Here is a 27,383-nt window from a genome sequence, read left to right on the forward strand (position 1 = left end):
CTGGCCAGATTCAGACAGCATGGCGAGCGCAACAAAGCCCCTTGCGGGCTCGCCACGCTGCGGGCACAGTGGATCGCTACGCTCACCTCCTATTCTATTTTCCCTCTATGGGGGTCGTGGACCCACACGAGGGAGAATAGCCGGTGGCCGTCGGGAACCTGGCTGTCGGCGTTTTAACAGTCGGGATCCCGACGTCGGGTAAATGACTGTCCGGCACCCGCTGGGGGGTGTGGTATATGGTTCCGACAGTCGGGATCCAGACCGGCCGGTCTAAGACAGCATGGTGAGCGCAACAAAGCCCCTTGAGGGCTCGCGTAGAGGGCACTGGTCATTCTGGGCTTTGGTAACATAAACTGCAATGTGAGGTAAGGAACATGTGCACCTACAGTACTTTTTACTTGGAGGGTGGGTTGATATCTGGGTAATGATTTACTAGTAAAATACCTATGTATGTGGATATCTGTTTAACATTTCCATTGATTGTTGGGGAAATATTATATTTAGGGTTTATGTTCATTATACATTCTTATTAATGCTTTTCTCATACAGATGAAAGTGTAACTACATACATTTATTCATGTGCCTGCAGTTTGTTTATTTTTCTTTTGTTTGGTTTTTCCTGAATACAGGTTGACCTTTCCACTCATTGTGGGTTTATGGGTGGTCTACAAAGAAATGGAAGCACGGGGCAATCTGCACCTTACTATGCTACCTCTACTGTTGAAGTAATTTTTCATGTTTCTACACGGATGTTATCAGATTCTGATGATTCACTTACCAAAAAGGTAATGTTTTAGTAGGACTCTGACATTTACCATTGGAGTGTGGGGAAGTTCAACAGTTCTTGTTCAATGTTTGGGGTTGTAAAACCCTGTCTCTGCTTTCCATCCACAGAACCTGTCATGGCTTCATTTGGTATTTTCTTTCATGTTACAACTTATACATATATATATTATATATATATATATATATATATATATATATATATATATATATATATGTTTATTTCAGGTTATTGTAACAAGTTAAGGTTATTGTAGCTAGGAACTGGCTTGGGCTTCTGCTCTTGCAATTTATATCTGGGTTGCATTTATAAATGACCAAGATTTTGTATGGGTTTAGTCTTTTTTACTCGTCTAAGGGGTGTATTCAATGTTGTGCCGCTATTCCCTATGGTGCGTGTCCAAACTGAAAGTTTAGATATCTACATAGTTGCCAGCCTTTTGCATCCTGTATGAGACTCCTGCCACAGATAGTTACGGTAATCGAATCCCCTGGATATTTTTACATTTGTCACTGCAGCTCAACTGCACGGGACCACTAAAAAGTTTCTTGGCAAGGACTGTGATTTTCTGTAATCACTATGACTGCTGCATGAGCACATTAGCCCCCCCATACACTCAGCAACTCCTTGTAAGTCCCCTGGCAGAGGAGAATTTTTTTTTTTTTAACCAAGAAGTGATTATTAAAGTGAGCATGTCATTTCTCTTCATATGTGGTAAACCAACGGTATTTAGGTCAAATATAAGCGCAAAAGTAGTTGAATAATATATATCTAATGTAGAACATAAAAATAATGGTTATCTTGATAGGCGTTATCCCAAAGGTGAGTATATTTTTTGTGGCTGACTAATACACCGATTTGTTGTGGACTAAGAGCAGCCAGTTTAAAATCAGAAACCCAAATGCAATTCCTATTGGCAACATAGTCTCAGTTGACCTGGTAAGAAATATATGCTTAGGGTTAAATGCACACAAAATAAAAATTGGAATTTGTTGCCTAGGCATCTCAGTGAGGGGTAGCTTTATTAAGCTTGGTGAAGTGATAAACTGTCTGGTTTTTATCACCGGCCAATCAGCTCCTATTTGTCATGTTTCAAACCAATCCTGTAACTTCACAGGTAGGAGCTGATTGGCCGGTGATAAAAACCAGACAGTTTATCACTTCACCGAGAAGAATATAAATATAACAGCAGTTAGCAAACAAGAAATCGAGTATTGCAGTCAGCGATGTTAGTATGAAAACTTGCAAAACTTCCCAAAATATGTTGGTAATGTTATATAGAAATATCTTCCATCAAGCGTTAAATCGAAAATATATCCATAAGTGGAGCAAGACATGCCCTTTCGGTGTAGCATACCACACGCCATTATCAATATTTTACTACTAGCTATAATCTCTGCGAAACTAGTTTTCAGACGTTGGTAGGGACCTATAGATTGTAAGCTTGCGAGCAGGGCCCTCCTACCTCTATATCAGTCTGTTACTACGCGGTTTGTTTTATCTCTGTTGTTTCCTATTGTAAAGCGCAACGGAATATGCTGCGTTATATAAGAAACCATAAATACGTAAATCACTAACTGGCAATCTCCAATGTGTGGTCCTTATCTGTGAGTCTTCTGCCCAGTGGTTCATATCCATTACCCCCCATAGTGCTCCTGCTTTTCTATCTCTTCTACTGGGGTAATCCCAAAGCATACCAACAAGACTTATAACTTTCCTTCTTTTACAAGTTTTAACTTGTTTATATTTTATATATAAACATTGCGGAAGATCTGCAGGTTTTTTTTTTTATATGCACAGGCCATTTCATTTTTGTTCCATGCAATCTGGTGCCACATGCAATGCGCCATGTTATTCTCCTAGTGTTTGATGGCTTATTGACAAGCTCACTTTGCCCTATTTCCTTTGCATAAGAAATTGATCACCTGCATGAGCGCCCTTCTAACCCTTGTTATTTCGCAGCGATATTGGCCTTGTGTTCTACTGCTGGAAAGTGTCATGTTCAATGTTGCTTGATGAGCTGGGATTTTATGCCTGTGCTTTCTGGTTGAGGCAATTGACGTTCTGTATCACACCACCCTGCTTGAAGCTAAGTGACTGATAGCTGTTGTGTAGAGCTGCCTATATGAATCCTGTTAGGCTCTCGGCCACCTCCAACGCGTGCCATTTAAGCAATATCGGATGCCTTGGTTTCGACAGGAAGATTCCCCACCGAAACAGCCAGTGACTCAGATGATACCTTTTTCAGCTCAGAGGTTTGTATTCATTAGCAATAAACATTCTTTATCAGGATGTCTCTCGGCTAGAATAAAAAAAAAAAATCAATCACACGAACAGCTTCTTACAATCTGTCCTGTTATCCTAAATAAATTGCAGCTAACAGCTCTGAAATTAGTTTTTTTTATTACTATTATTTATTTATTGGAGGCAGGGTTTCATTTATCTGCTATTTTTTGCCTTTTGCAGCAGAACCTTCGTCCACGCAGAGACCTACATGTAGCCCCATCGTGAACTCTTGCTCCTTTGCTGTAGATATTTGTTAGCTATTTTCGAGATTAGATTTTTAGCAGCTAATCTCACTGCTGTAGGGGTTTGTAAAGTGGGGACAGGGCTGTGCTATTGGATTTGTCCAATTCATTTGACTCCAGGACTATAATTGCACTTATGTCTTACCAGGCTTTTATAGCCCGGGGCTGGCCGGCAGCAGAAAAACAAATTGGCAGTCATACAGTAAGAGTGAAAGGGAATGAAAGGAGCACATTATTAGTCTCCAGGCACCGCTGATCTGGCAGGAAGTTTCTCGGTTAATTTACAAATAAAACTTAGATTTTAGGATGGGCACACTGTCTGGAACACAATGGGGTTGTCAGGCTCAAGATACTTCGTGAAAGCAGCAGCCGTGACTATTCGAAAGCAGAAATTCTTCAATCAACCAGACAAGTCCTCGCTGGAGCCAGCTGGCCATGTAATGCAATTAGTAGGAAAAAGAGGTCAGACCATTAGGTGTGTACCATGTCCAGTGTCAGCAGTGGCGTGCAGCCCGGCTGGCTGCATATTAAAAAGACGCGAAGGGTCGGGGAACAAAACAGGGAAATGAGATGGCCTTTTCAGCTAGTGAATGCGAGTGGCACATGGACAGCCTCTTAGAGTATTATGGCGTTTGTTTAGAGGCCGAAAGCAGGCACAGGCTTCTGGCAGAGGAGACCCAGATCAGGCGAAATGAATAGGGCTTGTCTTACCGTAGACATGAAGAATGTGTGTTCTGCAGCTGACCTACCCTTCACAGACATAACTGAGCTAAGCTAGCACTCCCCTGCCCTGTTGTGTTTAATGCAGAACGGCATACCTTTATTGTCGTTGCAGAAGTTTCAGTGAAAGGAAAATAGTATTGTATGTATTATTTACATGAAATTAAAATAATGTTTCTAAAAGTTTTGTAAAGTTTTATATGAATTCTCTTTTAGTGCTACAATAACGTCTTGTGTATAAGTTATAGGTAATAAATAGAAATACACATTAAGTTATTAAAAAACGTTCTTTGTATAACACATATGTTATGCAGCATTTGGTACTGTCTTTTAACCTATTTTTATAGAGCTATTAAATATATAGGTATATATTTATTTACAGTTTCTTATATAGCGCAGCAGATTCCATTGCACTTTACAATTGTAGACAGTGAAAAAAACAAACAACAGACAGACAGACAGACTTGGAGGAGGGCCCTGCTGTAAGCTTACAATCTATAGGGATAAATACATAGATGTATTATAATATGCACATTATCACTTATCTGCCTTTATCAACGTCATGAAGAGTTGGCTTTTTTTAATTATATATATATATATATACCATATATACTCGAGTATAAGCCTACTTTTTCAGAACATTTTTTATGCTGAAAAAACCCCCCTCGGCTTATACTCGAGTGATGGTCCCACTTGAGTCAATAAGTTTTCCCAGTTTTTTTGTTGTAAAATTAGGTGCCTCGGCTTATATTCGGGTCGACTTATACTCGAGTATATACAGTATATATAATTTTATTTTTTTGCCTCTTGTTACCATTTTAAAACGTGCTAAGCTTAGATGACCTTGGAAAATAATATGATTACATTTTGATTTTGTTATGTTTTATTAACTTCAAATGTTATCATTTCAAAACATAAGGTAGCATCTTTGTTTACATTTACAAACATAATGAGTGATTTTCTCTATGGTTTATCATTTCTGCATAGTTAAACCCAATTTGGACCTAATTACCCCCACATAGTGTGCACAGAATTTAATGCAGGTATCCACCAATGTGCACACTGCTAATATCCAGACGCTTGGTTTCATTGCTGCTGTCATCCGTAGCTTTTATGGCAGTCCTAATCTTGGAATCCTTCTTAAAGGGCATGTGCCCAAACCTCTGCACAGCCTGCAGTTCCATCAACATCCCCAACAAGCTCCCGTAGGGGAGATACGGCTGACTTGTGTAGACTCTGAATCACACGTAGTTGCTTATGGTCACTTCTGCTGCATGCGCAGTGCAAGGTCCGATCATAAAACCTACTTGTGCTCAACTCTTCCTGGATTTACCTATATGGCCTGCCAGTTTACATGACATGAGGCTATTACTAGTAACGATGAAATACAGTGGGGTTTTTTGAATCTCGGTACCCTAGTGTCAGAATTTGGCACCACTAGGTCAAAAGTTTCATATTATAACATTCACACAAACAAATGAAGTACATTGTGATTATCCTTAGGTTCAGATGCTGGATGAGGAATAGTATTTGCTTATGTTTGGTTACATATTTTATGAATTGATGCCACAAACACTGGTTTTGCCCATTACATTAACCATACATTGAATTGGTCCTGGACAACCAACCAAGCGAACCCCTGCAAATGCTTCCAGGCACCCAGTTTGGGAAGCATTGCTGTATTTCATAAAGTCACAGTGGGTCTGGTTCAGGTCCAGTCACTATCCGGGAAGAGACACAATGTGCCATTGTCCAGTACATTGTGCAGAACTCACACTGGCTGCGCAGGACTCGCACTGGCTGTGCAGTATGAGTCCTGGGTCCTCAAACACAGTAGGGCTGCAGACGTGAGGTGATTGACACTGCAGCTTTTAGGGGTAGGAAGGGGGCAGCGATGGGATTTCTGGCCTCGGTAATGGAGCTGCGGTGGCCATTCTGCGTGACATCTGGGTTGCTTAACTGGTTGATGGTGTCGGAGTGTCCAGCAGAGAGTCACACCTGCATGCAGGGGATGTTCATACCAGATGCCACCTGCTGAATAACCATATGTAAGCTTTGCTGCAACTGCACCTGAATCATGCCACGTATCATCAAGCCAAAATGGTAGCTGTACTGTTCTAGATGAACGATATATTGCATATAGATCACCAGTAGCATGCTTCCTTGCTGCTGCACATGGCTGGGTAATGATATAAGCAGAAATCAGAAACCGACCATGTAGTGAGTTCCATCTGTCTAATGTTGGCGTCTCCTACGTGTGGTGTTTTTATTGCAGAGAAATATTTATTTTAAATCCCTCATCCAAATATTAGAATTCTTATATTAACAAAGCAGCGATGTTTTACAGCTCCGCCACCTGGGAAATGACGAAGTTCATATTGTATGGTCTGAACATACCAGGAACTACAGAAGGGGCATTATACCTACGGACTTCGGTGATGTCTTAATTATTATTTACCCAATGAAGAATCGGATGTTTTTTATAGAAATAATGAAAAAAACAGAGGTAAGTAGACATATGTCTGTATAAATATATTGGGGGACATTTACTAAGATGTGTATTCTACTTCACATGTGATGTTGGTATGGGCAGCCAATCAGAATCTACTTCTTATTTTTTTAGCACCCTCTAGAAGATAGTAGACAGGATCTGATTGGTTGCCAATAGCAACATCACATGTCAAGTAGAATACACATGTTAGTAAATTTCCCCCATTGTCTCTAATATTTACCCATGTTTTTCTATTTTCTTACTGTATGTTTTTTCTTTCTTTTTTTTCTGTACACGAGCTTTAGTTTATATGAAAAGAGGTTTATTGGGTTTCCCAGGAAAAATTGTAGATGGTGGTATATACTTTCTAAAATACTCTTTTAGCTGAGCCCTGGACATAATCTATATATCCAATGAGCAGATTTGCTAGTTTCAAGATATATAATCCGATCCATCAAAACAAACCAAAAAGTTTACATGTTTATATATTTACCAAAAATATGTGTTCTGCAAGAGCTGTGTTAATTACGGTAAATTAATGCTGGAACATTTCTGTACACCTACAGTAATTGTAATACTTTGCCAACATCACAGTGAGCTGAATTTCAAAGTACGTTAATGACTGTTGATTTCAGTTTTTTTTCAGTCCCTCATTTATCTTGCAGTCCGGGTCCTTGACTGTGCTTTCTGGCACTTGAGACTAGGCTTTGATCACCGTTTCCTAAGTGGATGAATGCAGAGAAATCTCATATGTATGCAATCGTATCCTATTTACCTCTCCATTGTAGCTTGAGTTAGCAAACTGTCCAGCCTTGTGTTTACGATACTCACCTACTTTCCAGCTATGTTGGTCTCATGTTTTGGAAAGGTTGTTGCACTTAAATCTATTTCTCCACACTTACCAATGTACAGAGGTGTCTTAGGCCTAGCCTCAAAATTCTTTTTTTTGGCCAAAGATGTGTCTTATTTACTATGCAGTGTGACTTGGAAGCAATAGGAGAATGCAATGATTAATTTGTTATTTGCAGAGATGCCTCAAGGGGAGAGCAGACCGTACCCAGGTGTCACCCTTCCAGGAGATGATACTAAAATGACTGCTCCTCTGCAGTGACATTCTCCTGTAACTGAAGAGGAGCTGGCAGTACAGCCGAGTCTCAGGGTGGCAGCCCAGCATCTTTGTGAATGCTTGACTTATAACAGGTGCTTCCTGCAAGATCCCGCCCATCCCTATGAGGCTTCACACCTGGATTGCAGTAAATACAGGCTTCTTGTGAGGCCGTACCCTCATCGTCCTATGGCATGCCTCTCTTTCTAATACACTGGCCATTTAAACTTTCTCAGTTGGCAGTGTAGTGAAGTGTCAGATCTTTGTCTCAACTTCCAGAACTGCTGACTCTCTGCCACAGTTCCGAGTGGGGTGGTTGTCAAATCTGGAGAGGTGTGGAGCTAACCATGTTTCCTGGCAGAAGTACAGAGGAACAATTGACCCACATTTTTGGCACTGCAAATGTAGACTTTAGCAGCTGATCTGGGCCAAATCTTTGCTCCACCCCTACAACAGGCCCAGGTAATGAATACTCAAACCTCCACTCTTGTCAACCATGGTTCTATTCATTTCTGTGCTACAGTGTCCTATTCATCATTAATGCGCTTTACTCCAGTATCTCGACTTTGTGTTTTTGCCCCAGTATTTTATTACCATTCCATTCCATCTGAGCTTTAGAGCCTATTTCCCTCCTGTGTTTTCTACTGTGGAGGGTGCCTACTGCGATCCAGCTCCTCATCACCTCTCCATGCCTCCACGTGCTCTAGATCTCAGTTCACCTACTGTGCATCTTACTGCACCCCTTCTACTGTACCTAAGTTCTGCCAAAGTCTCATCTCTGTTATGTGCTGATTATTCTCTCCCTGGTTACTAATGCTATCCTCTGGATTCTTATGTCTCAGTCCTTGTTCTTTGTTCTTTTCTCCCTTCCGGTAAAACGTGGTTCCCTCTGTGTAGTCCTACATTTGTGCCTCATTACCTCCTCAGTGCCAATCTTCCATATTCCTTGTAGTCACATTTGGTGCTCACCCAGGGGACTGTGTGACCCATAGGTTTTCTGCAGCAGAACACTGCAGTATTTATATGGCCAACAAGAAGTCTAATCTGAGAGGGGGGTTTCATAATGGAATATTTCCCAGAAGCCATTATGCCATTTCAACAGGTGCTTTTTCACTGGCAGTGAGGGAATGTGTATTAAAAATGCAGTCTCTAGTATTATTGCTATGATGTTTTTTAAGGATGCGCTATGTCTCAGTGATATGTTTAGATCATGAATATTTGAGTTCTAGTTCTAGTCAAATATATAGTCTAGCTCGTGGTAAATAGAAAACAAGGCGATAAAGTGGTATTTGAACCTGGGTTTCCAGTATTTTCTGTGCTAGTCAGTATCCTCAAATACTGCGCTATTCCATCCATGCGGTTGGCAGGTCCACAATAAATAGGTTGACAGGCCAAAGTTCGACACTTGAAAAAGGTTGACACATGAAAAAAGGTTGACGTGAGTTTTTCACATTTTTTTCCAGAACATGTGTTTTTTCAAGTGGACATAGAGGGGGAATATAATGGTGAGTGAGGCGGTACACCTATACTGTGTCCATATCAACGTATGTGGACATTGACACCAAAAAAGTGGAAAAATCATGAAAACATTTTCCGTGTTGAACTATTGCTTGTGTCGACTGGTAGTGATTGACCTAATAACTGTTGACCTTCCTATAATCGACCCCATGACCTCACCAAGGGTTGCATACCCATTTGCCATTTAAGGTGATATTCTGGGCTCATGTCCTCAAGAATCCCTCCTCCAGCTTGTCTCTCATTGACCATGTTCATTATTTATAATAGAAAATAGTACTAACTGAATCACCCGGGCTTCCTCTTGCAGTGATTGTACTAGTTTGTTGTTGGGCAAACTACATAATAATGCCAGAGGAAGTAAAAGGATATCCTTCCCTTTTCGTAACTTTTCCCTCTGTCAGTCACTAAAGTATGTACTGTAGGAGGAAGAACAGGTGATTGCTGTCACACTTTGCTCCCTAGACGTAATCTCCATTAGTAAATCAGGACTGCAATTTACAGATTATTTTCTTGTGCTTTGTGCAAAAAATATTTATGGAAAAGCGGAAATGATTTAATCCGTTCCAACAGGTGGGTTTTCCATTACTTTAGACTGCATTAAATTGACTTCTAGGAGCTTTGTGCTAAGCAAGCCCAGCTGATTTGTAATGGTATCTCTATATTTTAAAAGCACAAAAGCAATAAACTGAATGCAGACACTTCCAGGACAAGTGCCGCTGACCTTTGGTTCACCAGCAACTGACCCCGTGCTGTAAGGAAGAGGCTTGCAAGTGAGATGTCTGTTGTTTGGCCTCATTCCCTGGTATTTAAATTGCATTCCCTAACCAAATGAATAGGCTGACCTCTATCAGGTTACCGAATCCATGGCAACATTTGCCCTTTAAGTAACATAATGTTAGTCTTTTTGTTTACTTTTAAGTAAGAACACCTGGAACAGTGATTCTGTATTTATTTCTCTAATATAGAGGAAGTCCTATTAGAGGTCGGCCTTGCACAACAAAAAAAGTCCCAAATTAGAGTTTTTATTTTTTCCACCTTTTTTTTTTTTTTTATATATATATATATATTTCCTAATTTAAAAAAACAGATTTTCATTTTCTTTTCACTTAATTAAGCAATATAATTACCGCAGACCGTAAAGCTCCAAAAGAAAGACAATAGTAAGTCTGTTAGAATGAAAGCATTCCACACGTCACAGATGTACGAGGGCTAGTCTACACAATGCGGTGAAAAGCTGCCTGTCATGGCGCACAAAGCATACCACACTGCACATACCACTGGGGACATAGTACGGGCTCCCGGGGACACAGATGCCTCGTTATATTGCAGCTAGTCATCAGAGATTAATTCGCAGCCATTTGGTACAATAATTTACCCATTCCCCAGTGTTTAGCTAGTGTCTTTGGCCATTGGTCTTTTGTATTCGAAAGCTTCAGCTAACCTTCTGTACTTTTGTCTTTTATACAATTACATTTTTTTTTTGTATTGTATGCATTTTTCTGAAGGTTATAGTACCTGCCTATTTGAGGAGTTTGCAGTAGTGTAATACATATAATTCAGTGTGGTATGTGAGACTTATTGTTGTAGGCTGCTGACCTGCCTAGTAACATGACACACTAGCACCTCAGCCTCTGAATAAGATCTGTTTTTATTTTTTTCACAATAAGGTAGAGATGCAGCATTTTAAAAGGAGCGCCAAAGCTGCAAGTGCTCACATATCTTTTTGGGATATGGGCCATAGACCACAGTTGCAGCATTGGCGTGTTTTGTTTGTGTGCAGATATAGACCTTACCACTCCATGATTTTAAATGAATACAACTAAACATAATCTAGAATTTCCAGTCCATTATATAAATGTAATAACAGTATGTGGAAGGTTTTTTATGTTTAATACATAACAAGGACACAGTTTATTCTGCACAGAGAATCTCCATCTCCTGCTTGTTTAGCAATGCTGACATCAGTAGTGTAGCAATAAGGGCCGTTGCAGTCCTGAACATGATCATCCTCAAACTATTTACTATTTTACCATGCTAAAACTGCTGCAGGGCATGCTGGGATGTGTAGTTCAAGGTTAGCTATCACTGCTTTAGGGCTAATGGGTTCTAGTGGTTGACATAATAGTTTTCCACACTCCTTTTCTGTTTGTTACTTCTTCGTCCTTTACATCCACAAATACTACAATTGGGAATAATAACCTGCCCAAAGCGGTACAAGTGGGGTCACATTTGCTTTTAACAAACAAAATGCCACCAAAAAAACTTGGTGCAAAAAAAAAAAAAAGCTGTCAACCATTTCACATGTCTACCTTTTTTATGTCAACATTTTCACTTAGTTGACCTACTGTACGCAGTGCTGACCATATGGGGTCGGCCTAGTGACAGTCAAACCAATAATTATTATTATTACTTTTCCTGCGACACTACTTTTAGTTAGGCATACAATGTTATGCACTTACAACACCACTTGATGTATATTCAGATCTATTGCATTTACCTTTAGATTGTCTGCTGTTAATCTTCGAATACCTAAAGGCATGTTGTGAGCTTTTTAATAATTCAGAAAGCATGTGTTCCTTGTCTTACCATAATGGTAGCTTAAAACAGCGTCCCTTAGTTTCTGAGCTGCCTTTGGTCAGTTAGGGCTGATCTGCACACATAAGAAAAGGAGAACAGATGGTGCAAATCTGGTGTCAGACCTGACCGTTTTCTCCCTGGAGGACCTTATCAAAGTGCTAGAGTGGAGGCAGAGGCTGCATTCTGGCTGCTCAATCTGCCCTGCTGCGCCCTTCTTGATAGTAGACTGTTGTGATTGGAGAGATCGATACTCTGGCTTTATACATAGGTTGTGTTTTTGTTCCCTTTTCTTTCTGTATGTCTGCTCCCTGGCTCGAAGATGCTGGTTAGATACATATCTGTCCGTTATATAGAGCAGTTGCTGAAACCTGTTTGTTTGCTTTATACCCATTTATAAGATAAACATTTCAGCTATTTTTTTTATTGTCACATTTTATTATTTATTTATTTTTATTTTGCTTCTCATTTTTTCCCCCACATACTACTGGAGCTTAATGTATGCAATAAAACTCATGCATTGCATATGAGGCAAAACAGATTCTCCATTCATCCTGTCAGTATTCAGAACAGTTTGTGACCTCTGTCAAATGTCACTAATCTCTACAGGGGCCGTTCCTCTCTGCCCGTTGGAACACAATTTCACAAACAGCTTATGAGTAACTCAAATGTGATTCTTGAACAAAGATAAAAAATAAAAACATTTGGATTCTGTTATTCCAGGTTATTGTATAGCTGTTTTATTTCTATTTCGCTATTTAGCAAAGCCACAAAAATACTCCTATTAAAACACTTTAATAATGCCACAGAGATGTGTCTCTGATTGCTGTTAGATTTTGTTTCATCTGTCGGCATGTGATCGAAATATCACTGTTTTTAGTCATTTACAGGTGTACTGCTGCTTTAGGAATTCTGAAGTACTGTTTTGATCTTCTAGGTGCCATTTTTCGGTCCTCTTTTTGACGGCGCTATTGTAACAGAGAAACTTTTGCCAACTCTTGTGTGCGCAACCTGCATCAATGCCAGCAGAGCTGTCAAGTCTCTCATCCCTCTCTACCAGAGCTTGTATCCTTTTATAAGTCACGTTTAAAAAAAAAAAAAAATACATAGCATCTCATTGTTGATTGGTAAGTGCTTTAATTTTGTTATAACCGTTTACATATGAAATAAACACTGCACCAGTTCTTTAATAATAAAGTGTTTGGTGTTGCTAAGATTATTGAGCAGGGGTTGATACATTTATTAATGCAACATTTCAAAAATACTTTGAGCGATTTGTTTTCATCAGAATCGCACTTTAGCTGGATGTACCTGCATGTATCTGCGCCCACTGTAGATTTATTTGCATAGAGTGTGTGACATAAACGTGAACATCATTTTCAAACATTTCAAAAGTTATAGACAACTGTGGATTGCAGTCATGTGCACAAGAAGTAGTTTCTGCGGAAGCTTAATTCAGGATTCTTATCTTGATATTGGTTTTATTTATTAGCCCTGCATTAATTGAGGTAATACATCCGAGGCAAAGCATGGTTAAGGCATGTAGGATGGGTAGCTCACAACTTGTTCATATTTCTAAATGGCTGTCTGGTAAGTGTGGACAACGCAGTTTCCTCAAGGCCTTGCACAGACAGCAGGATTTTGGGTCTAGGCTTCCAACTACTGTAGATTAAAAAAGAATGTGCAGTAATGTAAACTGGATTAATTCAGGGTGAATTTGCTACATGCCATAACCTAGGCTAAATCGAAATTCTTCTGAGGTGGAACAATATCTGTATTACAGGTCCTCCAGAGAAAGTGAAGATTCTGTGTGGATGATTTTCTGTACTATGTTGAAGACCATTTATAAACTCTTCTCCTGGTGGGGGTACATGCCCAGAACATTGGCCAGTTTTGTTTATAACATGTTTTCTGGCTTTGTTTCCGGTGGCTCGCTACGCTCGGCACGCTAATTTATTCTCCCTCCAGGGGTGTCGTAGACACCCACGGAGAGAGAAATTGTCGGGATTTCTGCGGTCGGGATTCTGAACGCCGGGATCCCGACCGCCGGGATTTTAACTGCATCCCCAACATGATGCTCATTTTTATTTTAAGAAAGGGAAAGTATGGAGTTCTGTTTCTGTTCAGTTTTTCTTAAATCATATTCTTAGTTACAACTTCTGAATACTACTCTCATAGGAGTTGAGTGATGACTGAGAGCTGAAGGGCCCCTATTATATGGTGTACCAATGTAGGTCATGAATAATGATGGGTGGAGAAACTGCTCTCCAGGCAAAGTCAGTAAGTGGTACAGTCTAAAGGTCGACATGGGTTTCCCCCCCCTTTTTTTTTTTGCCGACATGTGCTGACAGGCGGTATTTAATGCCCTACCATCTACTATGGCAAGGTGAGAGAATACAATAGTGTGCCGGTCGCGGTGCACTGATACGGTGTCCATATCGACATTCGGGAAAAAAAAAGTTAAGAGCCCCATCTCGACCTGTTGACCTAGCCCATGTCGACCTAATGCTTGTGTCAACCTTAGCCCATGTCGACCTTAACATGTGTTGACCTTGGCTCATGCCAACCTTCAGTGGTCAACCCAATGTATGTCGACCTTAGTGCTGTCGACCCTATGACCGATACCCTTCTTGTGAATGGTGTAGAAGTTACAGTGTGAACAAGTCAGCATACAGTACATGATTCATATGAAATATGGGCAAACCTCACTGCTATGGTTACGCTAATCTTTATATCCTGGTATCCCAGGGGTCTAGATTCTAAAACATGATTTACATTTAAATTGTTTATGATTCTGTTTTAAATTTTGCACCTTCAGAAATTCTTTGGGATGCGGTCCTATGGTCGACTGTCATTAGGTCGACAGGCCAAAGTTCGTCACGTCAAAAAAATGTAGACATGCATTAGGACAATGTGGACAACATAGAAAAGGTTGACGAGTTTTCAGAATAAAAAAAAAAAAAGGAGATGTTTGTACTTTACTGTCCCAGTGGACATTTGTCGACAGATACAAAAAAACAAAACAATTAGTTTAGACTTTTTCCATCCATGTCAATGTTTTGGCTGTCAACAATGCACTTCGTCATTTTTGGGTGTATCGATATTTGGCCTCTCGACCGATAGTTGTCGACCTAATGACTGTTGATTTTCAGGGCCAAAATTGACTAGCATTGATGTATTCCTGGTTGGCACAAACATTCTATACATGCAATATATGCATCTGCTCTGTTTACTCTGTACCATGTTGCACTAAGAAGGACTGGTATTGATAGGTGTGTTCAGGGCAGCCAACAGGGGAGTTCTGCAGGGACTCTAGTCCTCCGGCCCAGACAATAAGGGGGCCCAGGACTGGAGTATAAAGTATAATTTGTCATAAACAAAGTTCACATTTCCCTTGAAGTAATGTAGAGGTTGAGTAGAGTGGCCAGTGCTGCCGACACCAGAAGCATCACTAGGCATTCCAGGTGGTTGGGAAGGGGGGCACTGCCTATTGTGTCAGTTCTGAGCCCCACAATTTCTGATGGCAGCACTGGGTGTTTTATATCATTGCGGTATTATATAGCCTGTGTTTATGTTCTCCGGAACTTTTCCACAACTTTTCTCATTGATTCAATACTACATAAAATAGCAACAATTGGCCAAGTGCTGTTAGGCTATTTACTAAACCTTAAGGAGCCTGCTTACTATAAGTAGACATGAGACTGTGCTATAGCCCACTGTCTGTGGTAGCTTTGTGTTCTTTGTTGTTGTAGCTACTATAGCTATTGGTACCTATTAAAAGAACTATCTAAATTCTTAGGGGCAGAATCAACTAGTCATGTGCTCCAGATCACTATTTGTGCAGCCATACTTCCAATCCCTGCAGTCACACATTACATAGGATGCTTGGATGTGGCCAGTATTCCAGCAGTCAGGATCCCAAAAGTCACTGAATAGGGGGTTAGTTAGGCTGTGAGAGGGGAGGTTAGGGTTAGGCTGTTGGGCGATGACTAAGAGCTCAGTCCAACAGAGAAGTAGGAGTTTGTGGCCACCTAAAATCTCATGGTGAGAGGGTGTTATAATCTAGTAAGGAATGTGTGTTATGGGGGTGGAAAGGCAGCAATTGTCTTGTATCTACCACTGTCTTATCCTGCTTGTTTCAAGAACATCATGCTGGTTGAAAACTCTGAAGAATACACAATGGAAAAGACCAACATTATTGAATTTTTACCCAAAAATAATTTCTCATAAAGACCAAATTAAAATGATAATGGTATTGTGAAATACATTTTGTATTGTTACATCTGCTTTTTCATGCATCTATGCCAATAACTAAAGCTGTTATAATTCCATCAGGGCTGGCACCAGGTCTCCTAGACACACTTAAAAAGATGAGAGAGGTCTGTAATTTCCATCGTAGGTACACTTCAACTGTGAGAGACAGAATGCGGGGGAAAAAACAGGAAATCACATTATATGATTTTTAAACAATTTATTCGTATATTCTTGCAGAAAATAAATATTTGGACACCTATCAACCAGCAATATATCTGGCTCTTATAGACCTGTTACTTCTTTAAGAAGCTCTTCTATCCTCCACTCATTACCTGTATTAATGGCACCTGTTTGAACTGGTTATCTGTATAAAAGACATCTGTGGACACCCTCAAACAGTCCACCATGACCAAGACCAGAGAGCTGTCTAAGAACACCAGGGACAAAATTGTAGAGCTGCACAAGGCTGCAATGAGCTACTCGGCAATATGCAAGCAGCTTGGTGAGAAGAGATCAACTGTTGGAGCAATTATAAAAAAAAAATGGAAGAAATTCAAAATGACTGACAATCTCCCTCGCTCCATGCAAGATCTCACCTCGTGGGGTATCAATGACATTGAGAATGGTGAGGAATCAGCCCAGAACTACATGGGGGGGGGGGGGGGGGTACCTGGTCAATGACCTCAAGAAAGCTGGGACCACAGTCACAAATGTTACAATTAGTAACACAATAAGTCGTGATGGATTCAAATCCTGCAGCGCCCGAAGGATCTCTCTGCTTAATCCAGCACATGCCTATACCCATCTCAAGTTTGCCAGTGACCATCTGGATGATCCAGAGGAGGATTGGGAGAATGTCATGTGGTCAGATGAGAGCAAAATAGAACTTTTTGGTATAAACTCCACTTGCCGTGTTTGGAGGGAGAAGAATGATGAGTGGCATCCCAAAAAAACACCATACCCACTTTGAAGCATGTAGGTGGAAACATCATGCTTTGGGGCTGCTTTTCTGCAAAGAGGACAGGACGACTGATCCGTATTATGGAGAGGATGAATGAAGCCTTGTATCGGAAGATTTGGGCCACAAACCTCCTTCCCTCAGTAACAGCATTGAAGATGGAATGTGGCTGGTCTTCCAGCATGACAATGACCCCAAACACACCACCCTGGCAACTAAGGAGTGACTCTGTAAGAAGCATTTCAAGGTCCTGGAGTGGCCTAGCCAGTCTCCTGACCTCAAACCAATCGAATATCTGTGGAGGGAGTTGGAAGTCCGTGTTGCCCAGTGACAGCCCCAAAACATGGCAGATTTAGTGATCTGCATGGAATAGTGGTCCAAAATACCTGCTACAGTGTGTGCAAACCTGGTCAAGAACTACAGGAAACATACAAAGTATTGAGTTTAACTTTTTGATTGTCCAAATATTTATTTTCCGCAAGAATATACAAATACATTTTTCCCACATTCTGTCTCTCACTGTTGAAGTTGTATCTATGATGGAATGAAATTACAGACCTCTCTATTCTTTCTCATTCACCCTGCTACAACAGCCTTCAATCTGACTCTAAATTCCATTACTTGTAATATTTTGTTTGGACCTGAAAAAACTATGGGGCAGATGTATTAAGCCTTAGCAAGAGATAAATGCAAGGGTGATAGAGAGATAAACATCCAGCCAATCCGCTCCTTACTGACTTTTTTCAAGCACAGCTTGTAACATGGTAGTTAGGAGGTGATTGGCTGGACGTTTATATCTTTATCACACTTGCATTTGTCTCTTGTTAAGGCTTAATGCATCTGCCCCAAGCTAAACATTCAGAATGTTAAATTGCTTTGATATCGCTCAACCTGCTCCTGTGCTTGAATCCACACAGTGCATTCCTACATTAACTCACTCTGAATGTCATCGTTAGAGGCACTGAAAAGGTGTTAAAAATAGAGGGGAAGATGTATGACGTTGTGGAGAGGTTGCCCGAAGCAACCGGTCGGCATCTGCCGATAATTTTATAGAATGTACTTGATAAATGCTTCCCCAAAGCTGATGCTTCTCTACACTGTTAAGAGCTTCAGGTTTTACACTGTCTGAGAAGCATAAACAGAAGTTTATTTCTGAGTCATTGTTCATCTCACTAATACAGTACACATGGTCAACATCTCTGTGAGCGATGTGCAAAATATCCGCTAAAAATGCCAGCGTCGCTCACATTTGTTTTATAAATTTGAATTAAAAATATTGTGTGCACTCAAAGGGTTAATACTTAGACTAAAAATGGCCTAAAAGTGTACTTTTGAAGTATCTCGATAATTAAAATTCAGTAGAAAAGGGTCTTGACCCAGAAGTAGAAATTGCGTAGTCTAATTATACTACTTGAAAGTTGTACTCGGGTTCCATTGCAGAATTTACAAAGCGAGTACAATGGCGTGATGGATAATTGTGTCTACTAGAGTTTAGGGAAGGGGTGTGTCTGAAACAAATCTATCTCCACAAGGATGGTGGAGGATTGGCAGCCGTTTTCAAGTAAAGACAGCTGAAGTCACTTGTTGGAACGTCTGCAGACTCTGGATACAGCTGCACTTGTCAGAAGCTTTGAGGGAAGTGTAATCAGCCGCAGAGATTAATTTGCATCTCAATCAGAAGAGAGTCAGGAGGAAGCACTGCAGTCTGTTGCTGGAAGGTTGTAGAAGAAATCTCATCATGCACAAAAGGCCCCAACATTCAATACTCCAGCTGAGTGGAGGACAATATACAAGAATTGGTTTCCATGGGGACCAGAAACCTGCTGAGCCATTGAAAAATCTCTGGGGCTTGCACTATAATCATTTGATCATGCCAAATTCCACCAAATACATTTTTAGTGGTAGTAAAAGTTATTATTTTTGGGAGGGGCGGGGATGGTTCCCTGTTACTAAAGGTTAAGTTAAACATAGTATTTGTTTTTACAAATTAGTGAAAAGTTAAAAATTTTCCGATTTTGTCTTTAGTGGTTAAGGCATGATCAGTCATAAATACATAAGGGCAATGACATAACAGCAATCACTACGTTTCTTCAAGTACCTGGGCACTTGACCAATATAGCCTTATCTGCTTGTTAAACCTCTGATGAAACTGTTCCCTTACATGGGTGGAGAAACATAGTATGCTTTTAAAGGACTCTATACATGCCAGCTCCATAATTTAAGGACAGCAGTGATTGCCATACTTCCCCAGGAAAGAGACAAGTGTCCACACATATACTGCTTTAAAAAAAAAAAAACGGGCAAAACAGACACCAAGGAGAAGGGTAAGAGAAATATTCACTATATTTCTCTCCGCTACGCTAGAGCGTGAAGTCTCCTTGGGGACATAGGGATGGAGCATAGGCAAGCCAAGGATCTGGTTTGCCTATCTCATTGTTTGCTTTGCTTTAAGTCATCTCAGGGTGAACTGCAAAATAGTGTCATGTGCTTGTTTAGTCAATACGGGTCAAGTCCTGGTATGTGTTTGTTGGGGGATGGTGACTTCTACTGCGTCTTGGACACCTTACTTATGTCTCATGAATTAAAACGTGAATGTGATGGACCTCTGGTGAAATTGCACCTTCTGTTACTCTGTATATTCTTTGAAAGATTTCCCTTTTTTTAACAATTTAGAACACCAAGGCACTTTTATTTTTAAAAAGATATTGCATGCTTATTGCGGTGAGAATAATGATAAAATGTCATTAAGATTGTAGACACCACATTTACGTTAATATACCAGCAAGGCTGTTGCCCATATTTCAATGGAGCTGCTTCATGCATTAGTGCCAGACAGCACAGGACCATATTAAGAATGGGTCAAAGACAATTCCATCATTAAAAATTATCTGGGCTATTCTCACATGACTGTTGTGGTTAAAGTACATAGATATAGAAGTGTTTTTACATTTTGCACAAGAGACCAGCATCTGACCAAATGAAAAATGTGTGCTGGTTCTTCTAGTACTACAAGAACCCCCCCCCCCCCCCCCCAGAAAATCCCCATTCACCAATGTAACTATTGTACGCTAGGTTTTTTTTATGGAAAATCTGTCTGTAATACTTGGAACATTATGCCACTAGCACTTGATGCATTTAAACTGTGTTGTATGCTATTAGCATATATTACTCTTTTACCGTATCTAGATAAAAATACTTATTCATGTACTATTCGTAGTTTAACAAATCTAAGTTCCTGCCGCTCAGCATATTGGGCGCAATTAAAATCTTCATTTTATTGTAACTCATATTCTGCTCTTCATGGGCAAATGGTAATAGTAGACCAAGTTGTCTTAAATGAGGATTAACAAGTGTATTAACAGAATGGTTTTCCAAACTATTTAGTGTTATTCCTAAATGGCTGCGGACCTGTAGACAATTGCCTGATATGCTTTTTGCATGTAGTTATTGTTGCTCTAGTCACTAGTAACATGAAGTTATATATTTGGATACCAGATGTCAGTAGGTGCTTTTCCAGTATTTAACAACCCCCCCCCCACACACACACCCCCTTTAATCCCTACTTCTTCGTGTCCTAACCTTATCTACAGCCATGTTTCTTGACAAATATCTATAGCTTGTGCCTCTTAGCACAACAGTTGCCAAAGTACTATTCTTTAAAAAAGTTAAAATCGTTGTTCCATTGCAGTGATATTTGAGTCCAACAATAAGCAAGCTGCAGGTGGTAGTCGGGGTCACGCCAATGGATTAAACCATTGCGATGTACGGAAATTTGTTTCACAAAGTTCAAGAGCTTAGCGTGCTAGGGCAGCTCTTGAACTGGATTGTATGATGCTAGGACAGCACTTAAACTGGATTATATGATGATCAAAGAACACTTGCAAATGTAAACTCTGAAAATCTCAGGTACATGAGTTAAGCTGGCCATACATCAGAAAGATCGATCTTAAGATCGATTGCGCTCATGATTGTGTACAATTTCCCTTGAAATCCCCGGCAGTCCTTGGTGGTTTTTGGACACACAATCTACACACAATCCATCTTACAATCAGTCATACAATCCATCTGCTGTATGATTGTGTATACAAGATGTGCACACAATCTGCATACAATCCATCATACAATCAGTCATACAATCCATCTGAAGATGGATTGTATGATTTGTGTACACAAGATGTGCGCACAATCTGCATGCAATCCATCTTACAATCAATTGAGATTGTATGATTGCGTACAATATCTTTCTGATGTATGGCCACCTTTAGTCTAATCTCAGAAGTGTCTGATCACTCTGAAAGTGGTGAAGTCGGTTGAATTATGAGTGAAGTTGTGCAACTCTCTAGTAAGTCTCAGATACCAATTAACATTCAGTTTTCTGGTGAAAGTAAAATGATGAAAGATCATGATATTGGATATTCACTGCTGTCTTGATTTAGAGATGGACATAAGGTCAGTGTTGTATGTGTCATATATATATATATATATATATATATATATATATATATACAAATATATATATCACTATGCGCATGTGGCTTACACAGGTTTAGTGGTTTCAGATTCTTAACTTCCTGTGGTCATATGATTTCTCAATAAGGTTGCATCTCTGCACACAAGTGTCAGATCTCGGATGTTTCCCATGGGCATCTTATTACCTGCGGAATATTTTTGCACAGCCACTGTAAACTAAAGCGCAGCTGCAGAATGCATTAAAGTGCATCCCTTTGTTTTTAAAGCCCTGTTCTAGGCAAACATCAACAGAGACATGTGGGCCTATCCCAGAACACTGATATCGCGGCAATAAATACCAATCAATATACTAATTTTATTTTTCCCCTTAAAGTGCGCACGAGTCACACACCTTGGTTTCAATATACTTCGTCACTCATTTACCATGGTGTTATTTTGTGCTCCATTACTTCCTTATATGCAGGATGTAACTCTATGTGCTCAAATTGTCCTTTATAACTGTAATTCTGCAAAAATAAACACAAAGAGAAACTTAGATTGCTTGGTATCATTTATTGTATGGTTTTTTCTTCAGAATCAAGTCACTTGTCAGCTTGTACTCACAATGTATTTAATACGGCAAAATGTTGCGTTATCACCACCCTGTAGAAGGTGACTTTAATGTCTTATGGGTATATGTAAATGGACTCTCCAACTTAGATACATTTTCCCTAAGCCTAGACGGTTTGTGGGGGACCATGAGATCACTTTATTTTATATGGGATTGACCGTGTTGCTCTCTAGTAATTAGGGACAGAATTTTAATAAATAAAATGCTCTTATTTCCTTTCTCTTCTGCTCATAGCTGAAGGATGCCCATCCAGCTCCTGTGTGTGGATTCATTTGGAACCCTTAAAGAGAGCCTGACATCGCAGTGGCAATTTATTCACTGTGGCACCTGACGGCGCTCTTCTGTAAGATGATCATCGCTGATTGACAGGCTTGTCTGTGGTCGGTCTTTGTTACCTCGCTCAGATGGAAGCACAAGATTTAACTTGCCATCTCGAGCCGTTCCTGTCAGTTAATGTAACCAGTTATCTGAAGACAGACTGAAGTTTTTAAGGCATAAGCACTTGCCCAAGCAACACCAATCTTGACTGTGTCCTGATGAACACTGCGGTAGCTGTAATAGGTGGGATAAAGAAGCCCTGACCTTCATTTTGAAGTGCAGTTTCCCTGCTGCGGTAGATCGATAGTTTAGCTGCCTGTCTCCACTGCTTACCTTCCGTGCTCACAGTGAGAACCTTCTCCAGGCATCAATCAATAGCTGTAATCTGTCCTAGCCTGTTACAACTCATGCAAAGCAAAGATTTTAGGTAGCGTTGCATGAGATTGTGAAAAAAGTACTTTTACTTGTAACATACTTTACGCACAGAAATTCATCAAGTTCCATTTCCTTGCCTTGCATTGCTAGTGTAAGCGTTTTATTTTTCATATATATCAGGATTGTAAAGCTTTAGTGCAGAATGTTGGTGAAGGTTTTTAGCATTATTTTACTACGACCGTTATTGAAGATACAGTGTGTTTATTTGTCTCTACCTCCATATGAATTCCAGATCAGCACTAACGTCAGTATCCTGACTTAGTACAAAACCTCTCCTCCCAGTTATTAAGGAAGGCATTCTAGTTATGTTTATATTATCAATCTAATAAGTCTTTTTCTTTCCCCAACATCATCGTCCGATTTTAGGGATGTTCTTCTGCCTGACTTGTATGCTGTGGATTCCTGTACATAGAAATTAAAAGGTGCTGTTTGGGATTGGGGATGGTAAAGGAGAATGGGGGTCCCAAGCCTAATCCTGCAGTAGTCAGTGGTCAAATTATGCTTTTAGCCTGCGTAATGTAGCGGTTACTTGCATTACGTTTACTTCACATTGGGTGTACCTTGTATGGTGCTTTATAAGGACACACACACTCCATGTCTGCATATATATATATATATATATATATATATTTGTTTATTAACAGTTTCTTATATAGCACTCACATATTCCGCAGCGCTTTACAGAGAATATTTAAGCATTCACATTAGTCCCTGCCCCAGTGGAGCTTACAATCTATATTCCCTACCACATGTACACAGACATTATTTTGTTGGGAGCCAATTAGATTACCAGTATATTTTTGGATTGTGGGAGGAAACCGGAGTACCCGGAGGAAACCCACGCAAGTACAGGGAGAATACCTTTTACTGTCTGTAAATACCCAGATTGTTGTATCACTGTCTTCTTTGTAAAGCGCAATGGAATATACTGCGCTATATAAGAAACTGTTAATACATAATAATATACAAACTCTGCACAGTTTTGGCCATGGTGGGAATCAAACCACTGACCTCCGTGCTGTGAGGCAGTAATGCTAACCATTACACCATCTGTACTGCCATGTGTGTGTGTGTGTGTGTCTGTGTGTTAGTTAAAGCACATAAAAATCTAATAACTTTAGCAATCACAATTTTTATAATTATATGTTTTATAATATGTTTGCCTACCAGAACCAATAAACAAGATGGCATATCAATATATAACCTGGCAAATTTAGGCAACCTATTGGAAATGTAGTTCATACCTTATCATTATTATGGCTTCCTCAGTTTATCATAAGGGAGCTTGCAGATATCCAATCAGCATGTCCTCCTTGTGACTGGCTGCTTCTATAAGATTTGCTTCTATTAACTCCTTTTATCTAGATTAATATTTTCCCTATATGTGGTTTACATTTGCAGTTGTCCTCACTATGTAACTTCTTTATTCCGAGTTCCCTGCCTTGCAAGGGCTTAGGAAGCAGAGTAAATAGGCTGCAGGAGTGAGGATGGAGCAGTATTCCCGATGACTTAACTTTGAGCTTCCCACTTGCTCTGTCTGAGCGGTGCCCTGAGTGTAGGCACTACAGTATGTAAACCACCAATTATCTGGAAAATTGACCGGTTCTCTCTCATTTATTGTAAGCAGGCATGCTTGAATTGTATTAGAACTTCGTAAAACTGAACTGTGTCTTCTGCTCATTTCTTTTTTCTACTTCTCCAACCTAGAATGGCATATTGAGAGATTGTGCCCACTTCTGTGCCCTGGAGCATCGATTGCACGTGCACTGCGCGGGTCTATGGTACTGTGACCCACAGCACGCTACTCTCCTGCACAGTGCCGCTCCGCTTCCACTGTTTATATGCTGTGTTTGCATGCCTCCCGAACGTTTTAAGGGGTTAATTGAGCAGTCAGCATCTCAAACACTTAATCAGCTACATTTTCCTTCCACTTAAATATGCCAGATTAACGCAATAACCAGCCGCCACTCAGTGGGCCGTAATACGCATAGCGCTGAGCTCTTGAGGAGCCATTGCGTTCAGGAATATTAAACAGGATTTTTCATTAGCATGTGCTTTACATGTCATTTCACAATGCCCACACAAGCGTAATCCAAAAGAGACTTCCACGTATGTTTCATATATAAATGTGTCGGTTCTGAATGGTGCAGAGTAGCGGTGAACCTGTGTGATAAATGTATGTCATGCGGTCGAGTGCAGGTAGGGTTTGTCCACAAGTTTTTATCCTCCCCTTTCCTGCGTGTTGTTATTGTAGGAACATGCTGCTATGCAGTGCACTTGCTAGTTTAGCTTTAACATCGCAGAATTAGAACACAGCTAACATGGCTTTTTTATTTCTCCCTCTGGTTGTGTTGTCAGTTCGCTGGCTCTCATTAACATTCTAATTCTGTATTGCCATTGCTTCTTGCTAGCTTACCAGCTGTTCCTGCTGCTAGCTACAATGTCTGATGTGTTCAGATCACTGGGTTCCTCCACTCACCACTGAGAGGAGACAGCCTTTCCATTGGGGATACCCACGTGTCTGCCTTGTCTACAACGGCACCGAATAAAGTCATAGAGCCTTGCTTGGCATATGGTGTCTGGATTCATACAAGATGCAAAACTATTCCAGCGCTAATGCACACTGACTCATAGCATTGCTAATTTTTCCAAACAAAAGCCACCCTCCACACCCATGCTTTCAGTCCCCAGGCTATGGAGGCTTACAAAGGCTGGGGTTATTAAAAAGAACATAAGCCTTAAAGTTTATAAACTATGCATCTGATATTATAAGGGGACAGTTGTGCCCTTATATAAAGGCAGATACAGTGTGTATGTTTGTGTGTATATAAGTGTGTGTGTGTGTGTGTGTGTATATATATATATATATATATATATATATATATATATATATATATATACTTGCCATTGTTAATCTTTTTTACGGTATTTCAAGAGTAAACAACGCTTACATTACTGCTTATATAGCTTGCGTGCCCATTCTTATCAATGGTTAAGCACAGTTTTGGAATTTTTTTTTTCATTACCAAATGCAGCTTTGGTATTTAAATAAGCCGCTGCCTTGACAGAGGAGGGACTTTTAATTAGAATTTAAAACAAGGTAATGTTGAAAATGAACTGTGCTGACCTGATGACCCATTTCACATGCTTCCTGGAAATGGAATTGTTAAACTAGCAAGGCTTTATAACTAGGTGGAAAATGTTATTGGTAGATGTAGGCAACAAAGCACGATGTCTAATAATGCCGGGAATGAGTGCATGGAGCCATTCAATTGTTTGCATGATGCCCGACACTTAAGTTGACAGGTGAAGTTTACTGCACCTAAAGCAAGAGGCTTTGTTTCGGTACACATTATTCTGGCACACGCAGTAAGCACACATAGCATGGTGGCAATAGTTTAGTTAGTCCAATTTCTGCTAACACCTCAGAAGGGTATGAGCGGAAATCCTTTAGCCACAGTTCAGTACAGCATAGGTAATTGAATAACTTGGGATACTCATTCACGGTACTATGCAACGTCTTTCTTAATTGACTTGTCCCCAAAGGGTGAGCCCTACTCACTTTCTATTGGTCTGTTGGTCAGTGTTCTTATCGGTTTCTTCGAAAATATATCTTTGATATAGGATGTGTAGATTTTCTAAACTGACCATGTTGTCTTCAAGTACTTTATTTTAATAGGCAATATGTAATGTATGACCTGTCTTATTACCTACAACAAATCCCTTCTGTCCGTTGTATAGAGCAATTGCTGTGTTTGCATTTTTGGAATAATCATGCTAATTGACATGTGTTGCCCACGCAGGTCTCACATCTTCAAAGTGATTTGCTAACACTGTTAGTGGGTGCTAAAGTGTGTTCTAGTCATTAGCCTAATGTACTGTGCTCAGCAAGGGTCTGACGCCTTCAGGCACAATGCACTAAGGGCTTTTACTGTTGGTTTAGTGCACACTTTGGGCATCGACTTTGTTGAAGAAATAATGCTACAGTACATGTACACCTTTCCCAATTCATTCCTTCAAGTCTGCAAATGGGCTGGGTCTATGTTTTCAGTATAGATAGGCAACCTCTAGAGGTATCTCTGAAACATGCATTGCAGCACTTATTTAGCATAACGTTATGTAGGTAAGTTACCGACGGACAGAATACCAATTGACAGAATCAAATGCCGATGGATAATATACCAACATATACAAAACACTGACAATCGAAATATGACAAGTAAAATACCGACACAACCACAATGCCGACAGCCAAGATGACACAAACAATACCAAATACAATGTTTCATGATTTTTTTCCACGAACCGGCTTGTTCATACTTTACCATCCCGATGGGCATAGAGGGAGAATATAATATTGTGCTTGTGTTGACCTAACCCCATTCTGATCTAAACCAATGTCGACCTTTAGACATGTTGACCTTTGGGCATGTCAACCTTCAGAAATGTCAACTCAGTGCATGTCGACCCTCCTCTTGTCGACCCTATGACCCATACCACATGGCGACATCCTACACCATGTCGATATTACAACTGTGTCGGTATATTAACATGTTCGGTATTATAATCCTGTTGATATATTGATAGACAATTCAGCAGTATTATGGGCATCCATAAA

General features: G+C 40.1%; 1 protein-coding gene across 3 annotated transcripts in view; it reads left to right on the forward strand.

Annotated features, from left to right (window-relative positions):
- RALGAPA2 (Ral GTPase activating protein catalytic subunit alpha 2) overlaps window positions 1–27,383 on the forward strand; it is a 323,658-nt gene that overhangs the window by 222,295 nt on the left and 73,980 nt on the right. For all 3 annotated transcript variants that reach the window (XM_083175921.1, XM_083175922.1, XM_083175923.1), the window contains 3 exons: window positions 630–785; window positions 6,380–6,538; window positions 12,658–12,785. In XM_083175921.1, coding sequence (XP_083032047.1) covers window positions 630–785; window positions 6,380–6,538; window positions 12,658–12,785 — 443 coding nt within the window. The remainder of the gene's footprint in view (window positions 1–629; window positions 786–6,379; window positions 6,539–12,657; window positions 12,786–27,383) is intronic.

The sequence above is a fragment of the Crinia signifera genome, chromosome 3, assembly GCF_055691185.1.
Source record: "Crinia signifera chromosome 3, ASM5569118v1, whole genome shotgun sequence".
Classification (NCBI taxonomy): domain Eukaryota; kingdom Metazoa; phylum Chordata; class Amphibia; order Anura; family Myobatrachidae; genus Crinia; species Crinia signifera.